Source organism: Ornithodoros turicata, unplaced genomic scaffold (genome assembly GCF_037126465.1).
Source record: "Ornithodoros turicata isolate Travis unplaced genomic scaffold, ASM3712646v1 Chromosome111, whole genome shotgun sequence".
Taxonomy (NCBI): Eukaryota; Metazoa; Arthropoda; class Arachnida; order Ixodida; family Argasidae; genus Ornithodoros; species Ornithodoros turicata.
In genome coordinates, this window is record NW_026999297.1 from 184,727 (window position 1) to 205,828 (window position 21,102).

Below are 21,102 nucleotides of genomic sequence, written 5' to 3' on the forward strand. Positions count from 1 at the left end.
TTGAATTACGTACACTATACATTTTCGACTGCAGTCCCTTAATAAATCGAATCAACTAATGCCTGCTCATGTTACATCTATGTAGTGTACACTTGCACAGTACCCATTAAGTGAATAGGCCTCCATGCTATGCTGCCTCGGCCCACCACTATAAACGCAGCACAAGCTGTATATATTTCTGTTTTTCCTTACTTGCATGCCCCCCCCCCACAAGTTACGTATGAATGTATTTATAGTAGTACTAGTATAATGCACATAAGTGTTAGTATCATGCAACCTCATGCATAATACTACCACAGAATGAAAGTCTTACGTATTAGCAGGGTGTCGGAGCGAACCGGAAACCGCAAAAAAACACACACGCTATTTTGGTGCAAACTGAAACGGAATCGAAACCGTACACGTTTTTTTCGCTCCGGAGGGAAACCGAAAAATATATCGGTTTTCGATCCAAGAAGAAACTTCGCCAGTTTGGACTATGAATAGGCGAACGAAACTGACGTCGGGTGTTCTGAAGTCATGTCATGGATACTTTACGAGGGTTACGGCTACAGTGGAATGTATGTCGGTATACTATGACCCTTAGGCTCCCTTTGTAGCGTTTTATCATTCGCACACATAGACTTAGAGGTACATGTGACTGGCTGTGACTCTCTACCAATGTGCCGTAGTGTTCATTTTAATTTCATTCGCCCAAACTCTCCTCAACTAAACAGAGACCCATGGGGGCTGCGTAACTGCTTCTCTTTCAGTAATGTCACTTCTCAGTTAGTGCCGGATATGTTCGTACAGTCAGGAAAGTAACACCGTGATGTGGTTGCATCATAATCCACACCGAGGCCACTTAGTATACTGAGGCGCGAACGCAAAGCAGACAAACTGAGAGAGAACAATCTGCGCTGCGCTCCCATTGGTGTGCCAGCCTTAGTTGGTAGCATGTCCACGTGCTGATTGTAGGATTGCGGGTTCAAACCCGGCCCAGGACAGTGGCAACTTGGAGTAAGGGTACAAGTTCCTCAGACATGCCATCTTCTGCGAGGGACATTAACTGTGGTGTGCCACATGATGAGATTTTGTCGTGCATTAAACAACTCTCATGTGAGCACAATTAATCCACAGACTCGACCTCTGTGGCGTCGCTCATGATCACATTTACGACGTAAAGCCCCAAATTATTATTATTATTATTATCCCATTCGTGTGCCTGGCTCATGTCAGCATGACATTCAGGCTTCCTGAGCTACAGAGGAAGTGCAAATTTGTTCAAAATTTGTAAGCTGTTTTCCGAAGGGACAGCTGGCCAATTAGATTGTAAAGTGCTGCGAAACATTAGTGTATCGGTCCCATACACACGTTTAATGACCTTCCCATGTTACAAATGGATTTGTCATCTAAATTAGAAAGTAAGTAGAGCCCAAGAAACTGTGATACAGTAAGAAAGGGCATAGGAAAGGGAAAACCTGTGTGCATCCCACGGAGTAGCATTTTACACGCGGCCGCGTTCAATCCAAATCCCTCTTCAAAAGTGTGATTGAATCCAAATCCAAATCCTAGCCATTAGTTGGCCGCCAATCAAATGATTTCGATCAAATCCACAACAGTGACCACGGAGTTACCCCTTACACATTCTCCACACACTCTCAGAACAGTGTTATACAAAGGGCATGACCGGATACACAAAGACATGTTTTGATGTGCTGTGACAAAGACATAACAGAAGACACTCGTGGTGTGAGCATATCACCTTCTATTATGTCTCATGAAACAAATGGTGATAGTGAAGGGACCAGTGACTCCAGTTCACCTCCAAGCAGTTTTGCGAAATGTGCCCTTTCAATCATTAAAATAGTACTGAACGTCACAACAGAGTCTCTCAAAGAGTCTCTCTCATCAACCACCTTTCCATTTTCAGTAAACTGCTTTGTTTTGCAAACAGAAAAAAAAAAAGAGACAGATCCATGCATAGTTTAATGAACTGTAACTTTTCATTATCTATGTTTTTCCAGATGTTTTCATGTGTCACTAGTGGAACTAAATTTATTTCATTACCATGTCATAAGCTTTTCCGGGACACAGTTTGATGTACATTGTTTCAGGTATGTTCCTCGTAATATGCTAAGCCAATCCCAGAAGCACAACAGTTCTTGCATTCCACAGGAATATCTCAAATCAAGTCAGTCAAATTAAATTAAAGAATGACACTGCACGCTACATCCTTCTTTCCATGCTATACTTTTAGCATGTAGGTCTCATGACACCTGCCATGAAGAAAGTGTGGCTGTACAGGTTGCAAGGAACATGGAAAGGGACGTGAATGGTTTTTTGAATGTTCGGAAGTTACCTGATGCTTGATCCAAAAGTGAGCACTTTTTCAGTTCATTTGGCAATTTGCGTCTTGGAATATACGTTGCCATATATTGCTCAGTAGGCTTGTTGCTTGTCACAAAATCTCCCAGTGTCACGGAGCTAAGAAGGATGATACAACACACAACGTCTCCTTTTTAGCTCCACGACACTGGGGATTTTAACCATTTTAAGATATGTACTACCGAACTGCCCAGTTTTTAACCCTTTTATGTGCAGCTTAGATATGCTGCTTGAACCATGCAACATGCCTGGCAGTGAGGGCTCAACAACAACTTTATGAATGATGGTGATTGGGGACTTTCATCACCACCCATTGCAATACTCTACCCCATCGCTTCGGGTAATGTGCAGGGGAATAATGACTACCAAAGTCTCAAGATGTACAAACACACTGGTGGGAGCTGGAAAATTCTCTTGGTCCATGTCCTAATGGACATGGACCAAGACCAGTTTACATTTGTCAAGCATGGGAGAACTAACACATATGAAATGTAGTTTGCACAAATTAAAATAATCATATGGAATCAAATGTCACCCCCCTTTACTTTTCATTTTTTCTTCTTCACTCACAGTTGTACATTCCAGAAATAGGTACAGTATCATTACAAGCTGCATGAAAATAAAAAGAATGTTTTTCCTTGGCCTGTGGGGGTAGGTTCGAGATAAGTCCACGGATGGTGTAAACGTCAAACCCTACACCATCAAAATGTGTGTCTTCTCCGGTCCGCAGGGGATCGGAACCCCACCGTGGACCATTCACCTCCGACCCACAAACTGTGTTGACAGGGGACTTGACTGTATTATCGATGAAAGATGGGAAAATTTGAGGCTTTGTACGTATTTGTCCTTTCTATGTTGTTCCAGCCTCAGAACACCAGTTCTCTCATGTTGACTGTATTGTTCTCCTTTCGACATGCTGTTTCACGGCTCTGACCACTGTAGCAGAGGGGATTTGAAGAACCGCCTAATAAAAAATGGAAATCGTGTACGGTTTTCATGAAGCAAGAAAAAATGAGGAAAAAGAGGGTTGTGCTAGGAGCCAGTGTATCTCCAAATATGATACCCACTAAAGCACTGCGTGGAAATGTGACCTTACTGCAGAATACAACAGCAGCAGATAAAGTATGATTATGACTCTTATGATTATGACAGGTTTTGCATATGCATATGTCACTTTGTCCCGTAAATAGCTTTTAGTATTTGCCAAGGCGCGAGAATTGACACTTGTCTGCTTCCCTCACTGGAAACTCAGCGCAGTTTGATTTCTTTCTTTTCAATGACGTGCAAGTTTTGAGATTCCGTGGCATGGCAACCCTGCTCCTACGCAAAGACGTCGACCGCGAGATATGTGTTGCCATCGACGACAGCAGTTTCCTTTTTATCTCACTGGTGTAAGGGTTTCCTGCATTGTGGAATTTTTTAGATGAAATGTACCCCAAGGTGCAACATGTCCATTTTTCTGTTCAACTACAGTGAAGGTAAATTAGAAGACTCATTAACACAGCCAGATAAGTACTTGTTGTAAGTTGGATACGCCAGTTGGATACGCCAGTTGGATAAGTCAGATAAGTAAGTTGGAGACGGACTTCTCATCCCTTGTCCCGTGTGAACGCATAGCAGGGACTCCCACATGACGTCACTGCGTGGACTTATCGCTGGGACTCTGGTTGTGAACCGTCCTGACTGTTTGACGGCTCCAAGAAGTTACAACACAGATGACAAACGGTTACAACACATATATACAGTCAAGTGAAGCAGGGCCAGTAACGACATGGATAAGTGTTATCGGTGATCCTTGTCACAATATCACGAATCTACTTCCTGCAAGACCAACGTGCTCATCTGTTACTTATATGGCAGATTTCAGAATCAACCGTTTTGGGCTCGGTGGCGATGCCATCAACCTAACCTATGTTTATTTCTTCTTCAAGTAAGAGCAAACACACGAGTTTGTGCTCTAAACGATCGAACAATATATGTCTCCTAGTGCTACCGTGCCTGCATGTATGCGTGTCTACACTGCACGGTTGTAGTATCGTTGTCAGGCTATTTTCGCCGACGTCAAGTGATATCGAGGTTAACCCAGGTCCCCCAACTTGACAACGAAGACAAAAAGAAAATGTAAGAAAAAGAAAGAACCAACAGGTGGCATCATATTTCCACTACTTGTCCAGACCAACAAAATAGAAAGGGGTAGAGGCCATACCTGTCTCGCATCCATCTTCATGCATTCCTTTTTTCCATGCTAATCAATAGTATGGAACAGCCTACCCTACTCAGCCATTCACATAACAAACCCGAATCACATTCTCCGCATCACAATTTTTCAGTTTCTTTTTTCTTTAGCAATTTGTTCTGAATGGTTACCATGTTTGTTTGCTCTGCTGTACAATATTACAGCTTGTTGTTTTTTGTTTGTGCTGTTTAACTATGTATAACGTTGCGGTCCTCAATTAGTTTTGTATAATTGGCATCATGTACACCATTGTTCTATGCGCCACTCCCATGTAGTAACCTCGGGACCCTTAGGGTATTTAAATAAATATCAGCGTGCTTCATAACAACATCAAGACCACCTCCTGATGAATACATTACACGTTATATTATATAGTGCCATATATCTCGCAGTGCAAGCAAATGTCCCTCCACATGTGACTGTTTGCACACCTGTTTCTCTTGCACTAGCAACTGGGATAATAGCTCTCGCAGAACTATGTATTATTTCTGGGCTCATGTGACACAGATTTTGCCTAACGGCACATAATGTGTCTGCATAATACAATCGACCCGCGTTTATCCAGACAGCTTCGTTTCCTGTGTGGAAATGTCCGGATAGCGGGGGAACCGGATAAGTGGAACGCGAAAATCCGGAGTGATCCTAAAAGGACATCTTTATTGACCATTACACAAAAAAGTATCCATTGTCATCTGTTTCATTCTAATATGGACATTCAGTTCTTGCAAACCTTTGCTAATGACATTAACTTGCAAAATATCATTCCGTTGCTCGAAAAATGCTGGCATTGCTGAAAAAAGCTTTTGCTGGCATTGCTGATGCCAAGTTGTCGACGCTTCGGCGTGCTGGGCGAACACATAGCCGACGACACCTTCGAAATGCACACACGACCTTCTCAGCCTGAAATGACCAGACTGCTCAGTGAATCACTTTTGTGTAATGTGCAAAGTCTGAAAGGGAGATAATTCTTTCTAGCAACATCCTCTTTGTTTCAGTAAAAAGGAGTCCACGACCAGAGTCCTCGACCTCGCCTGACTAGATGCAGGTCAAGTGTCCTTCCTCTGACGGTGACCGATATAACTGAAGCCGACTGTTAGGTATTAGTCACCTCTGTTCCCTGGAATTCTCGTCCCAGTCCAGAGGCTGAAGTCCGGATAAACAAGGGCGAAATACATGGGGAGAAATCTGTCCCGGTGCTTTTTTGTCCGATAGCGCTGGATCCGGATAAATGAAGTCCAGATAAACACGGGATCGACAGTATATGCAGTAGTGGTAGCAAAAAAAAAAGACAAGATATTTTAGGCAAATTATTTCACTGTGCTATGGCAATAAATCCCTGCAGATGCATTTGCAACCTTCATTCCATAAGCCCTTTGACATGAAGCTTTCTTTAACTGAAACGAGAAGATTTTGGGTGTCATGAGACACTTTTGACCAATCCCAAGATTTTGGACCTAATGGGACATTTGGGGATTAAAGGATCAATGGCCATAATGAGACTCTTGACTGTAATGAGCTACCATCCTGGTTTTAACTAAACATACACATAGCAGCTACTGCAGGCCAGGCTGCTAGGCTCAGCTATGTTGGAGACTCATCTCTATGGAGCTGATAAACACAACATATTCATGTCCTTAAATAGCGGTGAATGTGCTCCTTCACACACCGGTGCTCATGAAGTGAAATCATGCGTAAATTGTAGATTGTAGAAATGTCAGTCCGTGAAAAATCACACTGGCACGAAAGAAATGCTTCCAGAAAATCAATTCACCACCACAAGGCACTGCAGTTGTGGACAGACTTTTCAGCATTGCCAGACAGATTTTTATGTTGCTGAAATGCAGAACATGTACCAGACTTTTAAAATTACAATTGTCCTGCAGGTGTACTTTACTAATAAGAAAGCAAAATGCAGCAATCATAATCAGTAATCGTAAACCATTATCCCTGTGTGCAAAAGTTTCTTAATAAAAGGGAAGTATTTTATTCCCTTAGTCTAAAGAAATAAAATTCATTTCTTTAGACTAAATTCGTACTGTTTTCAACTTTAAATGTACACTTCTGAACTTAGGCAGCCAATTTTTGGTACATCTGTTAAGCAGTGGAGATGGGAAGGTTATGAAGAAGAGTGACAACAAACACATGATGCAGAGGCAACACAACAGCAGTTGGAACATAATGTCAGAACATAACCCTCCATGGTGCAACACACATCTACGACGTTTCCCAAACAAAACGAAATGGCTATTTATAGAAGCTTGGATACCTAAAAGCCAATCTCACTGATTCGCATATCGCTCAGCGGAAATGCATTCTTGCCCTGAGCTTACAAATGCCGAAGTTGCTTTCCTTGACAATACCATTACAGGTATGTTGCTGAACAACCCAAGGAAGTTCTGGAACATGGTCACTCCAACCGATAGATTATGAATTGTATTAATGAAAACTAACAGCGAACTGATGAAGAGTGTACTGAACATTGTGTTCTTCAGTTACTTTTCTCTCATGAATTCAGGTGATATGCTTTGTTTTTGTAGTCACAGCTACTTTCCAATGGACCCATTTGTTATTGGATGGGATCGCAAAAATTACTGCGTAGTTAAAAACCTTTTCTGCAGCTGGCATTGACTGCATCAACACAAAGTTCCTCAAGGGTACAGACGTATATTCCTTCCTCATCCTTAGTAGAATATATTTCAACAATCTCTATACTACGGCACCTTGCCAGACAGCTGGAAGATGGGGAAGGTGGCCCCAATTCATAGGTCAGGAACAAAGCACTCGCCTCATTATGTTCTACCCGTATCTATCACCTCTGTGCAACGTAAGATTTTAGAAGACATCATTTTCTCGTAGATGCAATTTCTCTGCAAGTTCTCTCGAATGCAATTCATTTTTCAACGTACCCCAACAAGGTTTTCGCAGGTTGTATTCATGCGAAACTCAACTCCTTTCATTTACTCAGTCTTCACATCGTACTTGACAATCGCTGACTGCATCTTTCTTAATTTTTCCAAAGGATTTGATAAGGTCTCCCAACAGCTCCAGATACTAAAACTACACGACTGAAGTCCACTAATATGGCTCAATTTTTTTCTGACACACCGCAAACGATTTGTTAATGCGTGTTTATTCCACTCTGCACCCTGTTCTCACTGGCATCCCTCAAGGTACTGTCCTCGTGCCTTTACTATTTTTAATGTACATTAATGATCTGCCTGATTCCGTAACATCTACTATTCATCTTTTTGCAGATGACTGTACCGTTTACCATGAAATAACAACCAATGACAACATGCACGCACTTCAAGCTGATATAAACAAAATTAATTTGTGCAGTAAAACATGGCACATGATGAAAGTATTGTTTGTATCTGTCCCCTCTATGTTGTTCCAGCCTCAGAACATCAGTTTATCTCATGGCACATGAAACTGAACGTCACAAAATGTAAACACACGCACATGTCACGTACAATTAAGCACTCGCGCACTTAACACCTCGATAATGTTGCTCTCAAATCAGTCATGTCATATAAATACTTAGGTGTTGATATCATTTCTAATCTCAGTTGGGAAAATCTAACTAAAAAAAATACTAAAAAATCTAAATAACTGTACGTTGGGATACCTCAGATGTCACCCCGCTTCAACAGATATCCAAGTCTTAAGTTACAAAACGCTCACAATTAGAATATGCATCGCCCGTATGGGACCCTGCTTCTGTAACATGGATGAGGGGATGTACATAGCATTTCATTTGTTCAAACATCCACCGTAACTGCCACAAAAACCTACCTGGGCTTGGCACCTCTTGAATCAAGACTCCCTGAATTGTGTCTCTTTTCCACTGAGCCCCGAACTCAGCCATATTACGTATCGTTGTGGTTTGATCATCCTCACAAGGTTGGAATAATATCTTCTTTCCACTTTCTCCACCCCATTTATTCCACGGACATCGAGGGAATGGGATTGCCTCCCCCATCCCTCGTTACAATCAGCGGCTTCTCAACATTTTCGTCCACCTTACATAATATGTCATGTTGATGCAGCTCTACGTTGGATTATATATGAAATGCATTGTACAAACCCACAGTATAATTTTTTCTTGTTATTGTTTGTGCTTGTTTACGAGCATTCAACCTCATTTCATTTATTACTTTTACATTTTTGTTCTATTAACTCACTCCCCTGTGTAATGCTATGCATTGAGGGTATTAATAAAAAAATAATAAATTTTTAAAAAATCACAATTATTGAGGAGACCAGCTATTTAGCTCTGGTGGCAGTATGCAATAGATTGTGACCTTCAGAATGTCTACGCCGAGTAAATAGAGTTCTGCGTCAATTATTGTATGTTATCACTACGACTCCAAGTTTTCTGCTAGAGGTGTAGCAAATGTTTTGCTGCTCAAGTTTTAAAAAATTACCACGCGTTGTTCATTACCGAGTCTCTGAAGGACAACTCGACATCTTTAGTGGCATCTTTTGTTAGCAGAGGGCGTTATATCTGTGGGAGCTAGTTAGCAGACAGCCACACAGGAGGAAGCCCAGAGGTCAACTGTTTATTCGGGCGCGTAGCGCGTGCCCGCTGTTGCGATAGACATCGTCGTCGTCGACGGTAGGTGGTCGCCACAGGTACTCCCCCGCCCAGAGACAGCGGGAGCTGTGGTTGCAGATTGCAGCAGTAGCAGGAGCATGGAATGGAACGCAGATGGGTGATGCGATGATGGGAGGCAGGTGCGGTGCTGAAGGAGTCGCTTGAATCGCTTTGAGTCGCGTGAGTGGCTTTGAGTCGCTTTGGAAGAGCTTGGTGATGTGCGCCACAAGGTTTGCGAGGCCGTGAAGAGAGGTTGACAAGTTAGAAGAGAGCGACAACTACAGTGGGAGTGCGTGCACTTTGTCGCGTGCCTCAGTTCTCGGCTAATTTTGTGCTGCCCACCCGCACAGTAAACCTGTCTTGCTCGCTGGCATTGCCTGGTCTTTGCGTTCCTTCCTACATCTTTTAGGAATGGATTGCAGCTACGTACTATGTACATAATCGCACTGAAGCATAAGTGCGGGCTACCTGCATGTAATTTGTGGTGCTGTGAGAGAAAGAGTGTTTTGCTGGTTCGAGCTTCGTTACATATTTTTGTGTAATTCACGTCGCCCATTCTCAGGTTCATTTCATCATGCAAATTGAAGCAGTCCGATGAAGTTGACTAACAACTACCCTAACAATCCTTCTGGGTTTGCCGGTAGTTTGAATTTGCACTAAAACCACCAAGGAATGCTGAGATGCGCAACACTAATCGCAACACAAAGCTCTATGAAAAGATGGCTAGGAAGCAAACGAGCTGGTGAAGATGATGCATAATGTAAAACCCCCGAGACTAGGGAACACGAAGGGACAGACACAACACGAAGTCTCAACTTCTCAAGTCTCAAGACTTCGTGTTGTGTCTGTCCCTTCGTGTTCCCTAGTCTCGGGGGTTTTTACATTATACAAAGCTGTAGCTCTTGCGTGTTCTGGTCTTTTCTGTGTTCTTGAGTGGTTGGAGCACTTTTAAAGGGACAGCCACATACCGTAATTTCGAGCATATTAGCCACGGCATACGCGCAAATTTTTTCTTTGGCCCGCGCTCTGCGGCTTATCTGATGAGTATTTCTCCGTGGTATTTTCCCCGTATCCCGGTTTCAATGAAAGGGCCGACACTACCTTCGGAACAGCCCCTCCTCACCAATGCATGAACAATACATAACAGGGGTGCCTCGACAATCGAGTAGACTGGCCCTCCTCGTATCTTCCCCCATGCAGCTTTAACGAAACGGGTTGACAGTGATTCGTGTCTTCGGGAAGACCACCGATCTGTCCACCCAGAAAAAGCATGCAACAAGGACACAATCCCATCTTAGTAGAACGATACAACTGAGCTACAACTGACCTCCTTGGTTGTACACAGTGCCGATCCCAGAATTGATTTTATATCTGCGCCACTAGTTTCCCGTAAACAGCAGTCAGGTGGCATTGCCTGCAGCTTATCTGCCGGAAAATCTTCAAAATGTTCCTAAAAACGGGTCCTCCAGCTTATACGCACAAAATTAGGTAACTTCCAGTCGGTTTTGAAACTATGGTGTCATTTTATTCCTCGTTTACAATTGACCAAGCTATCGAAAATCTCGCGCAATATGATGGCCCAGCTTCAATGCTATAAGATCGAATATGTGCAGACACCGAATGTTAAGAGGAATTCCCTCTCCAGAAAAAAGCAAAAAGGGGTGCCTTTCTCCTACTGTTAGGAAATGACATCACGCCGAAGCAACGCTCGTCTTCTTTTATTCAATATCTACGCATGTTTAGATTGAAAAATTAAGCCAAGTAGCTCGTCACGTGACACCGAACGTAAGGATATATGTTTTATAAATGGGTTTCCGGATGCAATGTCCCTTTAACGCCTTGAGTTGGCTCAGAGACGTGTGCATCTTATGGATGTCGTGATTACACTGGCATCCAATGGTTGGCCATTTACAACATTTATGCTTCCACATTCTCCGATGGGCCGGACTCCTCAAGAGCATCAGAGGGACCCTGAGGACAACACAAGCTCTAATACACAAAACATTAGTCGAGTGCAAATATAGATATTGACGCTGCTTTCAAAACTTCATCTTCCAGAGATTCTGTGTTTGAGTATCCTATGCCAGCAGCGACATTACGGAGAGGTGAAGGTATGTGCTGCATCACAGATCCTCCATGCAACATTTAAAACTCCACGATTTGGAGGCGTGTGGCACATGTATATTCATAGAAAATGTATTTATATGAGAACATTAGGGAGGACGGGTATTATAATACACCCGTACAAGCCGATAACTGTACCTTTGCTACACCAATACTGGGTGTAACACTGCTTTTGCACCACCTTTGCTTTCCTTTTCTTCTCATTTCTTGGTATTTTTTTTTAACAAAGGTTAACTGGACTCTATATCCTAAAGGCCATCTACTCTCTCATGCTTATTGCAATGCATCGTGCCTTCAGCAAATGTATCTATGCTCACTAGTGAAGTAGGTATGACAGATATTGCCATCTCTAAGATCGCGTTCGTGCTACCCGCGATGTCAACACACGATGTGTGTTGCAGTTTCAGTTTGTTACGATGTACTGAAAAAACTGCAACGTGTGCGCGCACGAAGCACGAGTTTACATGACATGTGGTGACCAACTGTTGTCTTCTCTAAGTCCTTGTTATGCCCTACGGTAGGGATGCCCATTTCACTGGACCGTACTTAGTAATTTGCACGAGCACAATAACGAGGCTACTAGAATCATAACGTTCGGATGCCCGGCATCACTACTTGTGTCTCAGCAAGCCCATCACTGCCACGTGTAGGAAAATCACAAATCAATCACTTACCTCTAGTCTTTCGTTTGTTTCAAAGACCGTCTGCGATTTGTGGCAGAGTTGAGCAAAAGCACTGGTTAGAGCAGTCATCTTTCGACGTCCCTCGTAGATGATATCACATTGCTCCTCATCAATCTCGCCCAACAGTATGTCCAGGTCTAAATACGCCCTATCGAACTCTTTTTCTAGCAACTCCAACCACCTCATTGCAACAGTAGCTGTTGACATGACGTCCAAGTACGTGGAAGATCTGTACGTCAGACGGTGTTCTTCTAATGTTCACGCACGCTCGGGAGATTCAGCTGGAGAAATATATCACGTTCGCGTTGAATTCTTTGTCGTCACCACATATTAGGCAAATGGCCCAGTAAATTGGAACGTCTCAGTACAAAAACATAACGATACTTTAGTGAAGAAGACCGCCACTCTGGAACATGGATGGATCTGTGGCTTTTCCCCTTGGCGCGGGCGGTAGCTTGCGCCACCTAGCCTAGAATTGACACACTACTGAGATGAAATTACTTCGGATGATCACAATTAGTTCACACTGCTGGTGTTTGCATTGGAGACAACAACATTATTCCTATATGCCACCAATCATTCAGTCGGTCCTTTGTACTGAATTGAGGTTAACTTCGCCCCTATCGTTTCGGAAAACCTTCCCATAAGGTCACATCGCCCTGCGTCGGCTGAATACCTTTGCATGCCAGTATGACATGCTCCGCCGTCTCCTCTTGTCCTCATATACCGCATGTTTTATCTGAGACCTCTGTATATTTTGCGACATGAGTTTTCATTCGTAACGTCCCTGTCCTTGCCTCAAACAGCAGCGCGCTTGCCCTACGAGTTGTCGAAAATTCCCTCTGACCGTCCTGCATACAAACATTTGTCCTAGAGCGCATTCCAGAAACCACGTGGAAGAATGAAACTATCGTATTTCCGATCTAGAGGGAAAACGTGGAGGACGAAATGTGTTGAGTGGAGGGTTTCTTGCAGCGCCGCCGCAGTCGTGTGCCGAACGAAGAAAGTAAAATATGACAGCAGCCGCTACGTTAAGCCATGTTATTATTTACGTCAGCTGAAAAGCGGCAATCCTGCATACAAACATTTGTCCTAGAGCGCATTCCAGAAACCACGTGGAAGAATGAAACTATCGTATTTCCGATCTAGAGGGAAAACGTGGAGGACGAAATGTGTCGAGTGGAGGGTTTCTTGCAGCGCCGCCGCAGTCGTGTGCCGAACGAAGAAAGTAAAATATGACAGTAGCCGCTACGTTAAGCCATGTTATTATTTACGTCAGCTGAAAAACGACAATCCTGCATACAAACATTTGTCCTAGAGCGCATTCCAGAAACCACGTGGAAGAATGAAACTATCGTATTTCCGATCTAGAGGGAAAACGTGGAGGACGAAATGTGTCGAGTGGAGGGTTTCTTGCAGCGCCGCCGCAGTCGTGTGCCGAACGAAGAAAGTAAAATATGACAGTAGCCGCTACGTTAAGCCATGTTATTATTTACGTCAGCTGAAAAGCGACAATCCTGCATACAAACATTTGTCCTAGAGCGCATTCCAGAAACCACGTGGAAGAATGAAACTATCGTATTTCCGATCTAGAGGGAAAACGTGGAGGACGAAATGTGTCGAGTGGAGGGTTTCTTGCAGCGCCGCCGCAGTCGTGTGCCGAACGAAGAAAGTAAAATATGACAGCAGCCGCTACGTTAAGCCATGTTATTATTTACGTCAGCTGAAAAGCGACAATCCTGCATACAAACATTTGTCCTAGAGCGCATTCCAGAAACCACGTGGAAGAATGAAACTATCGTATTTCCGATCTAGAGGGAAAACGTGGAGGACGAAATGTGTCGAGTGGAGGGTTTCTTGCAGCGCCACCGCAGTCGTGTGCCGAACGAAGAAAGTAAAATATGACAGCAGCCGCTACGTTAAGCCATGTTATTATTTACGTCAGCTGAAAAGCGACAATCCTGCATACAAACATTTGTACTAGAGCGCATTCCAGAAACCACGTGGAAGAATGAAACTATCGTATTTCCGATCTAGAGGGAAAACGTGGAGGACGAAATGTGTCGAGTGGAGGGTTTCTTGCAGCGCCGCCGCAGTCGTGTACCGAATGAAGAAAGTAAAATATGACAGCAGCCGCTACGTTAACCCATGTTATTATTTACGTCAGCTGAAAAGCGACAATCCTGCATACAAACATTTGTCCTAGAGCGCATTCCAAAAACCACGTGGCAGAATGAAACTAGCATATTTCCGATCTAGAGGAAAAAAGTGGAGGACGAAATGTGTCGAGTGGTGGGTTTCTTGCAGCGCCGCCGCAGTCGTGTACCGAATGAAGAAAGTAAAATATGACAGCAGCCGCTACGTTAACCCATGTTATTATTTACGTCAGCTGAAAAGCGACAATCCTGCATACAAACATTTGTCCTAGAGCGCATTCCAAAAACCACGTGGCAGAATGAGACAATCATATTTCCGATCTAGAGGGAAAAAGTGGAGGACGAAATGTGTCGAGTGGTGGGTTTCTTGCAGCGCCGCCGCAGTCGTGTGCCGAACGAAGAAAGTAAAATATGACAGCAGCCGCTATGTTAAGCCATGTTATTATTTACGTCAGCTGAAAAGCGGCAATCCTGCATACAAACATTTGTCCTAGAGCGCATTCCAGAAACCACGTGGCAGAATGAAACTAGCATATTTCCGATCTAGAGGAAAAAAGTGGAGGACGAAATGTGTCGAGTGGTGGGTTTCTTGCAGCGCCGCCGCAGTCGTGTACCGAATGAAGAAAGTAAAATATGACAGCAGCCGCTACGTTAACCCATGTTATTATTTACGTCAGCTGAAAAGCGACAATCCTGCATACAAACATTTGTCCTAGAGTGCATTCCAAAAACCACGTGGCAGAATGAAACTAGCATATTTCCGATCTAGAGGAAAAAAGTGGAGGACGAAATGTGTCGAGTGGTGGGTTTCTTGCAGCGCCGCCGCAGTCGTGTACCGAATGAAGAAAGTAAAATATGACAGCAGCCGCTACGTTAACCCATGTTATTATTTACGTCAGCAGAAAAGCGACAATCCTGCATACAAACATTTGTCCTAGAGCGCATTCCAGAAACCACGTGGCAGAATGAGACAATCATATTTCCGATCTAGAGGGAAAAAGTGGAGGACGAAATGTGTCGAGTGGTGGGTTTCTTGCAGCGCCGCCGCAGTCGTGTGCCGAACGAAGAAAGTAAAATATGACAGCAGCCGCTACGTTAAGCCATGTTATTATTTACGTCAGCTGAAAAGCGGCAATCCTGCATACAAACATTTGTCCTAGAGCGCATTCCAGAAACCACGTGGCAGAATGAAACTAGCATATTTCCGATCTAGAGGAAAAAAGTGGAGGACGAAATGTGTCGAGTGGTGGGTTTCTTGCAGCGCCGCCGCAGTCGTGTACCGAATGAAGAAAGTAAAATATGACAGCAGCCGCTACGTTAACCCATGTTATTATTTACGTCAGCTGAAAAGCGACAATCCTGCATACAAACATTTGTCCTAGAGTGCATTCCAAAAACCACGTGGCAGAATGAAACTAGCATATTTCCGATCTAGAGGAAAAAAGTGGAGGACGAAATGTGTCGAGTGGTGGGTTTCTTGCAGCGCCGCCGCAGTCGTGTACCGAATGAAGAAAGTAAAATATGACAGCAGCCGCTACGTTAACCCATGTTATTATTTACGTCAGCAGAAAAGCGACAATCCTGCATACAAACATTTGTCCTAGAGCGCATTCCAAAAACCACGTGGCAGAATGAAACTATCATATTTCCGATCTAGAGGGAAAAAGTGGAGGACGAAATGTGTCGAGTAGTGGGTTTCTTGCAGCGCCGCCGCAGTCGTGTACCGAATGAAGAAAGTAAAATATGACAGCAGGCTAGTTCCATCTCAAATCGAACAATCCGGTACACTTGATGTCTCGAATGAACGGGAAAAAAATATATGTTGAAGCCATCGGTGAGTTAGAAGAAATAAACGGTTTCCGAATTCTCTGCGCTGCGCGGTTCGGGAAGTAGGAGAGGAGGAAAAAACTGCCTCTCATAAGACGATGTCGTCGCGCGCGGGTTTGAGCGTTCGCTACAAGGCTATTTCTTGTCGCATTATAGAAATTTCTTGATCTGGCTTTAGACCACTTAGGGCACAATAGGATCCTGCACTGGCAGTGCTGTCTCCGTTTTTGTTTGTCTACAAAAAAATATCAAAGTTGACTCAAAGTGCCGAAAAGCACCGTATTCACTGCAACTTTGCGGACGATGTACAAAACGGATAAGATTGAGCTTTATGCCGTTTAATTTGTCATTCATGTGGCTATCGAATGATGTATAATTTGTTGCTCTACTCTGTCAGGAACGTAAGCGATACCTCTTTCAGTAACACCATACCACCGAAAAATGACGAACTTCGGAAGCCTTTATCTAAAAAACCCCACCAAAAACTTGCCTCGAAAATTTTATATGTTGTAGGTAGTTCCTTAGACTATGCGCAGAAGAAAAATCAAAAGTCGGACTTTATCGGTAGGCGCACTGTGAATTTTTTGCCAGCCCTATACGCAGAGCGCATTCAAGCCTTGGCACCGTGTCCCGCGTGTTGCAAAGTCGAATTTTCCAAAGGGACTTTCAACTTCTGTCTTCACATAAAAAGTAATTGCTATCATTTGCAACCGTTCTGAGCGCTTGCGTTCATAATAGTGTTGTAATCGCTGAATGTAGATTGTGGAGCAACCATATGGTGCTCACATTTTTTGCGGGATGACACACATGCATTGCAAGTGCTGGGAGCCCGTCAAGAACAGAATGCTTTAGAATACTTTTGCGTGTTTATAAGAGGTATATTTGTCCACGGTGATCATATCGAAGCATATTTACAGTACACCGAATCAGTGATGGCCACTAACTACTTCTACAGTAGTTTAACTATAACTACTAACTACTTTGTGATTGAGTAGTTTAACTACTAGTTCAACTACTTTTCAGGGGAGTAGTTAAAACTACTTTTTTAACTACTGCAATGTAGTTTAACTACATCTATAACTACTTAACGTTGTCCACCAACACCAATCCCTTGTAGTGTTCTTGGACAGCTAAATATGAATCACAAGTAATAATAAACTTTGGCTCAAGCCATTGCTACGATCGTCAAATTCAAAGCTTGCGGCGGGATTCTTTCTCTGTCTACGCGATAAACTAAGTTGCAGAATTATTTCACAGCAAATGAGGCTTCACTAGACAAGCATTAAAAGTGAAGATTTAGTACACATGCACGACACAATTGCTCTGCACCTCCGTTCTCATCAAACAAGTAGCTCAAGGTAAAAGTCGGAAGCACAATCCTGCCGTAAAGCTTGCGGCAAAATCGGAAGTAGTTGGCGCCTTCAGTAACCTAACTACTGTAGTTAACTACTTAAAATAGTAGTTTAACTAGTAGTTGCCACTACATTTCTGCAAGTAGTTGATAACTGCTTTTTAACTACAATCAGGTAGTTTAACTAGTAGTTTAACTACATGTAGTTAACTACTGGCCATCACTGCACCGAATAACAAGAACTTGACAGCGAAGAAGACAAGGTGACGAAGGTAAGAAGGTAACGTAAGTTATCCAGAGCATTCTGAGTGGATGAGAGTGCTCATGTCATGAACTGCTTTAGGCCGTTGTGGAAGCCACTTTCCTTTATGTTACTTTTGACGGCAGGTTCTTGTTAGATTTTCTTTCAAATGTGGGCAACATTGCTGCGTGTTGTGATTCAGCCACATTTGCTGTGAAGTACTTGAAGCAGCTTCTGCATAGCTGACCCACTTCTGTTACGCCTTCGGCTTGATCTGCTGGAACCACAGTCTTTATGGCAGCTACGCCGATCTCCGAAGCAAAGCGAAAATCCTTTGTCTATAGCACTTTTTTCTTGTGTATGAGGCGGTAGTCAGCGAAATCCACACGATCAGCACTGTACAACGAAGAAGTCATTGAGGTAGGTGTGATACCAGGACGACACACTACAGTAATGCAGATGTCGTCGCACACTCTGTATAAGGGCACTCCATGCACTTCTGTAGTCGAGAAGTGAGTGAAGCGTCTTCTGTGTGTAGGCGAAACTTTGCGCAAGGTGTCTTCAGGGAGTAAATGCGATCAGGACCTTCCCATGGTCGCAGCATGTCGAACCGAATGACATATTGGACAGCGGCGCCGGTCGGGCTGTTTCGGCAAGGTTCACAAAAGGCACCATGAATTAGCCTTGAGTGTGTGCGTATGACACTACAACATTTTCCTCAGTGTAATTTCCCCCCTCCGAGGTCATGAGGCCGTAGGAAAGGAAATGTTTCAAAGAATACTGGAAGTCACTGCGTCCCTCCTGCCATAATGCGTACAGTAAATATGCTTGTTTAGAATAACCCTGAACAGATATGCCTCTTACAAAGATGTAAAATCATTATGTTCTTTCCTTGATCCCAGCACTTGCAATACATGTGACATCCCGCAAAAAATGCGAGCACATCTGGTTGAAGTTGCCTTTGCGCCATTAAAATCCTAATCATCATCATCATCAACATCTGGTTGCTCCACAATCTAGATTCAGCGATTACACCATTGTTATGAACGCAAACGCTCAGAGCCTTGAAAAGGAAACCTTGAAACCTCAGAATGGTTTCAAATGACAGCAATTACTTTTTATATGAAGACAGAAGTTGAAAGTCCCTTTGGAAAATTCGATTTTGCAACACGCGGGATACGGTGCCTCCGCTTGAATGCGCTCCGCGTATAGGGCTGGCAAAAAATTCACAGTGCGCCTACCGATCAAGTCCGAATTTTGATTTTGCTTCTGTGCATAGTCTAAGGAACTACCTACAACATATAAAATTTTCGAGGTAAGTTTTTGGTGGGGTTTTTTAGATAAAGGCTTCCGAAATTCGTCATTTTTCGGTGGTATGGTGCTATTAAAAGAGGTATCGCTTACGTTCCTTACAGAGTAGAGCAACAAATTATACATCATTCGATAGCCCTATGAATGACAAATTAAATGGCATAAAGCTCAGTCTTATCCGTTTTGTACATCGTCCGCAAAGCTGCAGTGAATATGGTGTTTTTCGGCACTTTGAGTCAACTTTGATATTTTTTTGCAGACAAACAAAAACCGGTACAGCACTGCCAACGAAGGATCCTATTGTGCCCTAAGTGGTCTAAAGCCAGATCAAGAAATTACTATAATGCGAGAAGAAATGGCCTTGTAGCGAACGCTCAAACCCGCTCGCGACGACGTCGCTTTATGAGAGGCAGTTTTTTCCTCCTCTCCTAGTTCCCGAACCGCGCAGCGCAGAGAATTTGGAAAGCGTTTATTTCTCCTAACTCACCGATGGCTTCAGCATATATTTTTTTCCCGTTCATTGGAGACATCAAGTGTACCGGATTGTTCGATTTGAGATGGAACTAGCCAGCAGCCGCTACGTTAAGCCATGTTATTATTTACGTCAGCAGAAAAGCGACAATCCTGCATACAAACATTTGTCCTAGAGCGCATTCCAAAAACCACGTGGCAGAATGAAACTATCATATTTCCGATCCAGAGGGAAAAAGTGGAGGACGAAATGTGTCGAGTGGTGGGTTTCTTGCAGCGCCGCCGCAGTCGTGTACCGAATGAAGAAAGTAAAATATGACAGCAGCCGCTACGTTAAGCCATGTTATTATTTACGTCAGCTGAAAAGCGACAATCCTGCATACAAACATTTGTCCTAGAGCGCATTCCAGAAACCACGTGGCAGAATGAAACTATCATATTTCCGATCTAGAGGGAAAAAGTGGAGGACGAAATGTGTCGAGTGGTGGGTTTCTTGCAGCGCCGCCGCAGTCGTGTACCGAATGAAGAAAGTAAAATATGACAGCAGCCGCTACGTTAAACCATGTTATTATGTACGTCACCAGAAAAGCGACAATCCTGCTTACAAACATTTGTCATAGAGCGCATTCCAAAAACCACGTGGCAGAATGAAACTATCATATTTCCGATCTAGAGGGAAAAAGTGGAGGACGAAATGTGTCGAGTGGTGGGTTTCTTGCAGCGCCGCCGCAGTCGTGTACCGAATGAAGAAAGTAAAATATGACAGCAGCCGCTACGTTAAGCCATGTTATTATTTACGTCAGCTGAAAAGCGACAATCCTGCATACAAACATTTGTCCTAGAGCGCATTCCAGAAACCACGTGGAAGAATGAAACTATCGTATTTCCGATCTAGAGGGAAAACGTGGAGGACGAAATGTGTCGAGTGGAGGGTTTCTTGCAGCGCCACCGCAGTCGTGTGCCGAACGAAGAAAGTAAAATATGACAGCAGCCGCTACGTTAAGCCATGTTATTATTTACGTCAGCTGAAAAGCGACAATCCTGCATACAAACATTTGTCCTAGAGCGCATTCCAGAAACCACGTGGAAGAATGAAACTATCGTATTTCTGATCTAGAGGGAAAACGTGGAGGACGAAATGTGTCGAGTGGAGGGTTTCTTGCAGCGCCACCGCAGTCGTGTGCCGAACGAAGAAAGTAAAATATGACAGCAGCCGCTACGTTAAGCCATGTTATTATTTACGTCAGCTGAAAAGCGACAATCCTGCATACAAACATTTGTCCTAGAGCGCATTCCAGAAACCACGTGGAAGAATGAAACTATCGTATTTCCGATCTAGAGGGAAAACGTGGAGGACGAAATGTGTCGAGTGGAGGGTTTCTTGCAGCGCCGCCGCAGTCGTGTGCCGAACGAAGAAAGTAAAATATGACAGCAGCCGCTACGTTAAGCCATGTTATTATTTACGTCAGCTGAAAAGCGACAATCCTGCATACAAACATTTGTCCTAGAGCGCATTCCAAAAACCACGTGGCAGAATGAAACTATCATATTTCCGATCTAGAGGGAAAAAGTGGAGGACGAAATGTGTCGAGTGGTGGGTTTCTTGCAGCGCCGCCGCAGTCGTGTACCGAATGAAGAAAGTAAAATATGACAGCAGCCGCTACGTTAAGCCATGTTATTATTTACGTCAGCAGAAAAGCGACAATCCTGCATACAAACATTTGTCCTAGAGCGCATT

At 43.6% G+C, this 21,102-nt stretch overlaps 1 protein-coding gene across 1 annotated transcript in view; it reads right to left on the bottom strand.

The window, feature by feature from the left end:
- The window catches only part of LOC135371559 (Golgi-associated PDZ and coiled-coil motif-containing protein-like), a 159,793-nt gene extending 147,330 nt beyond the window's left edge, over positions 1-12,463 (bottom strand). Inside the window, exon 1 of the mRNA XM_064605550.1 lies at positions 11,999-12,463. Within this exon, the coding sequence (XP_064461620.1) occupies positions 11,999-12,214 (216 nt within the window). The 5' untranslated portion in view covers positions 12,215-12,463. The remainder of the gene's footprint in view (positions 1-11,998) is intronic.
- Between the last annotated feature and the right edge of the window lie 8,639 nt (positions 12,464-21,102).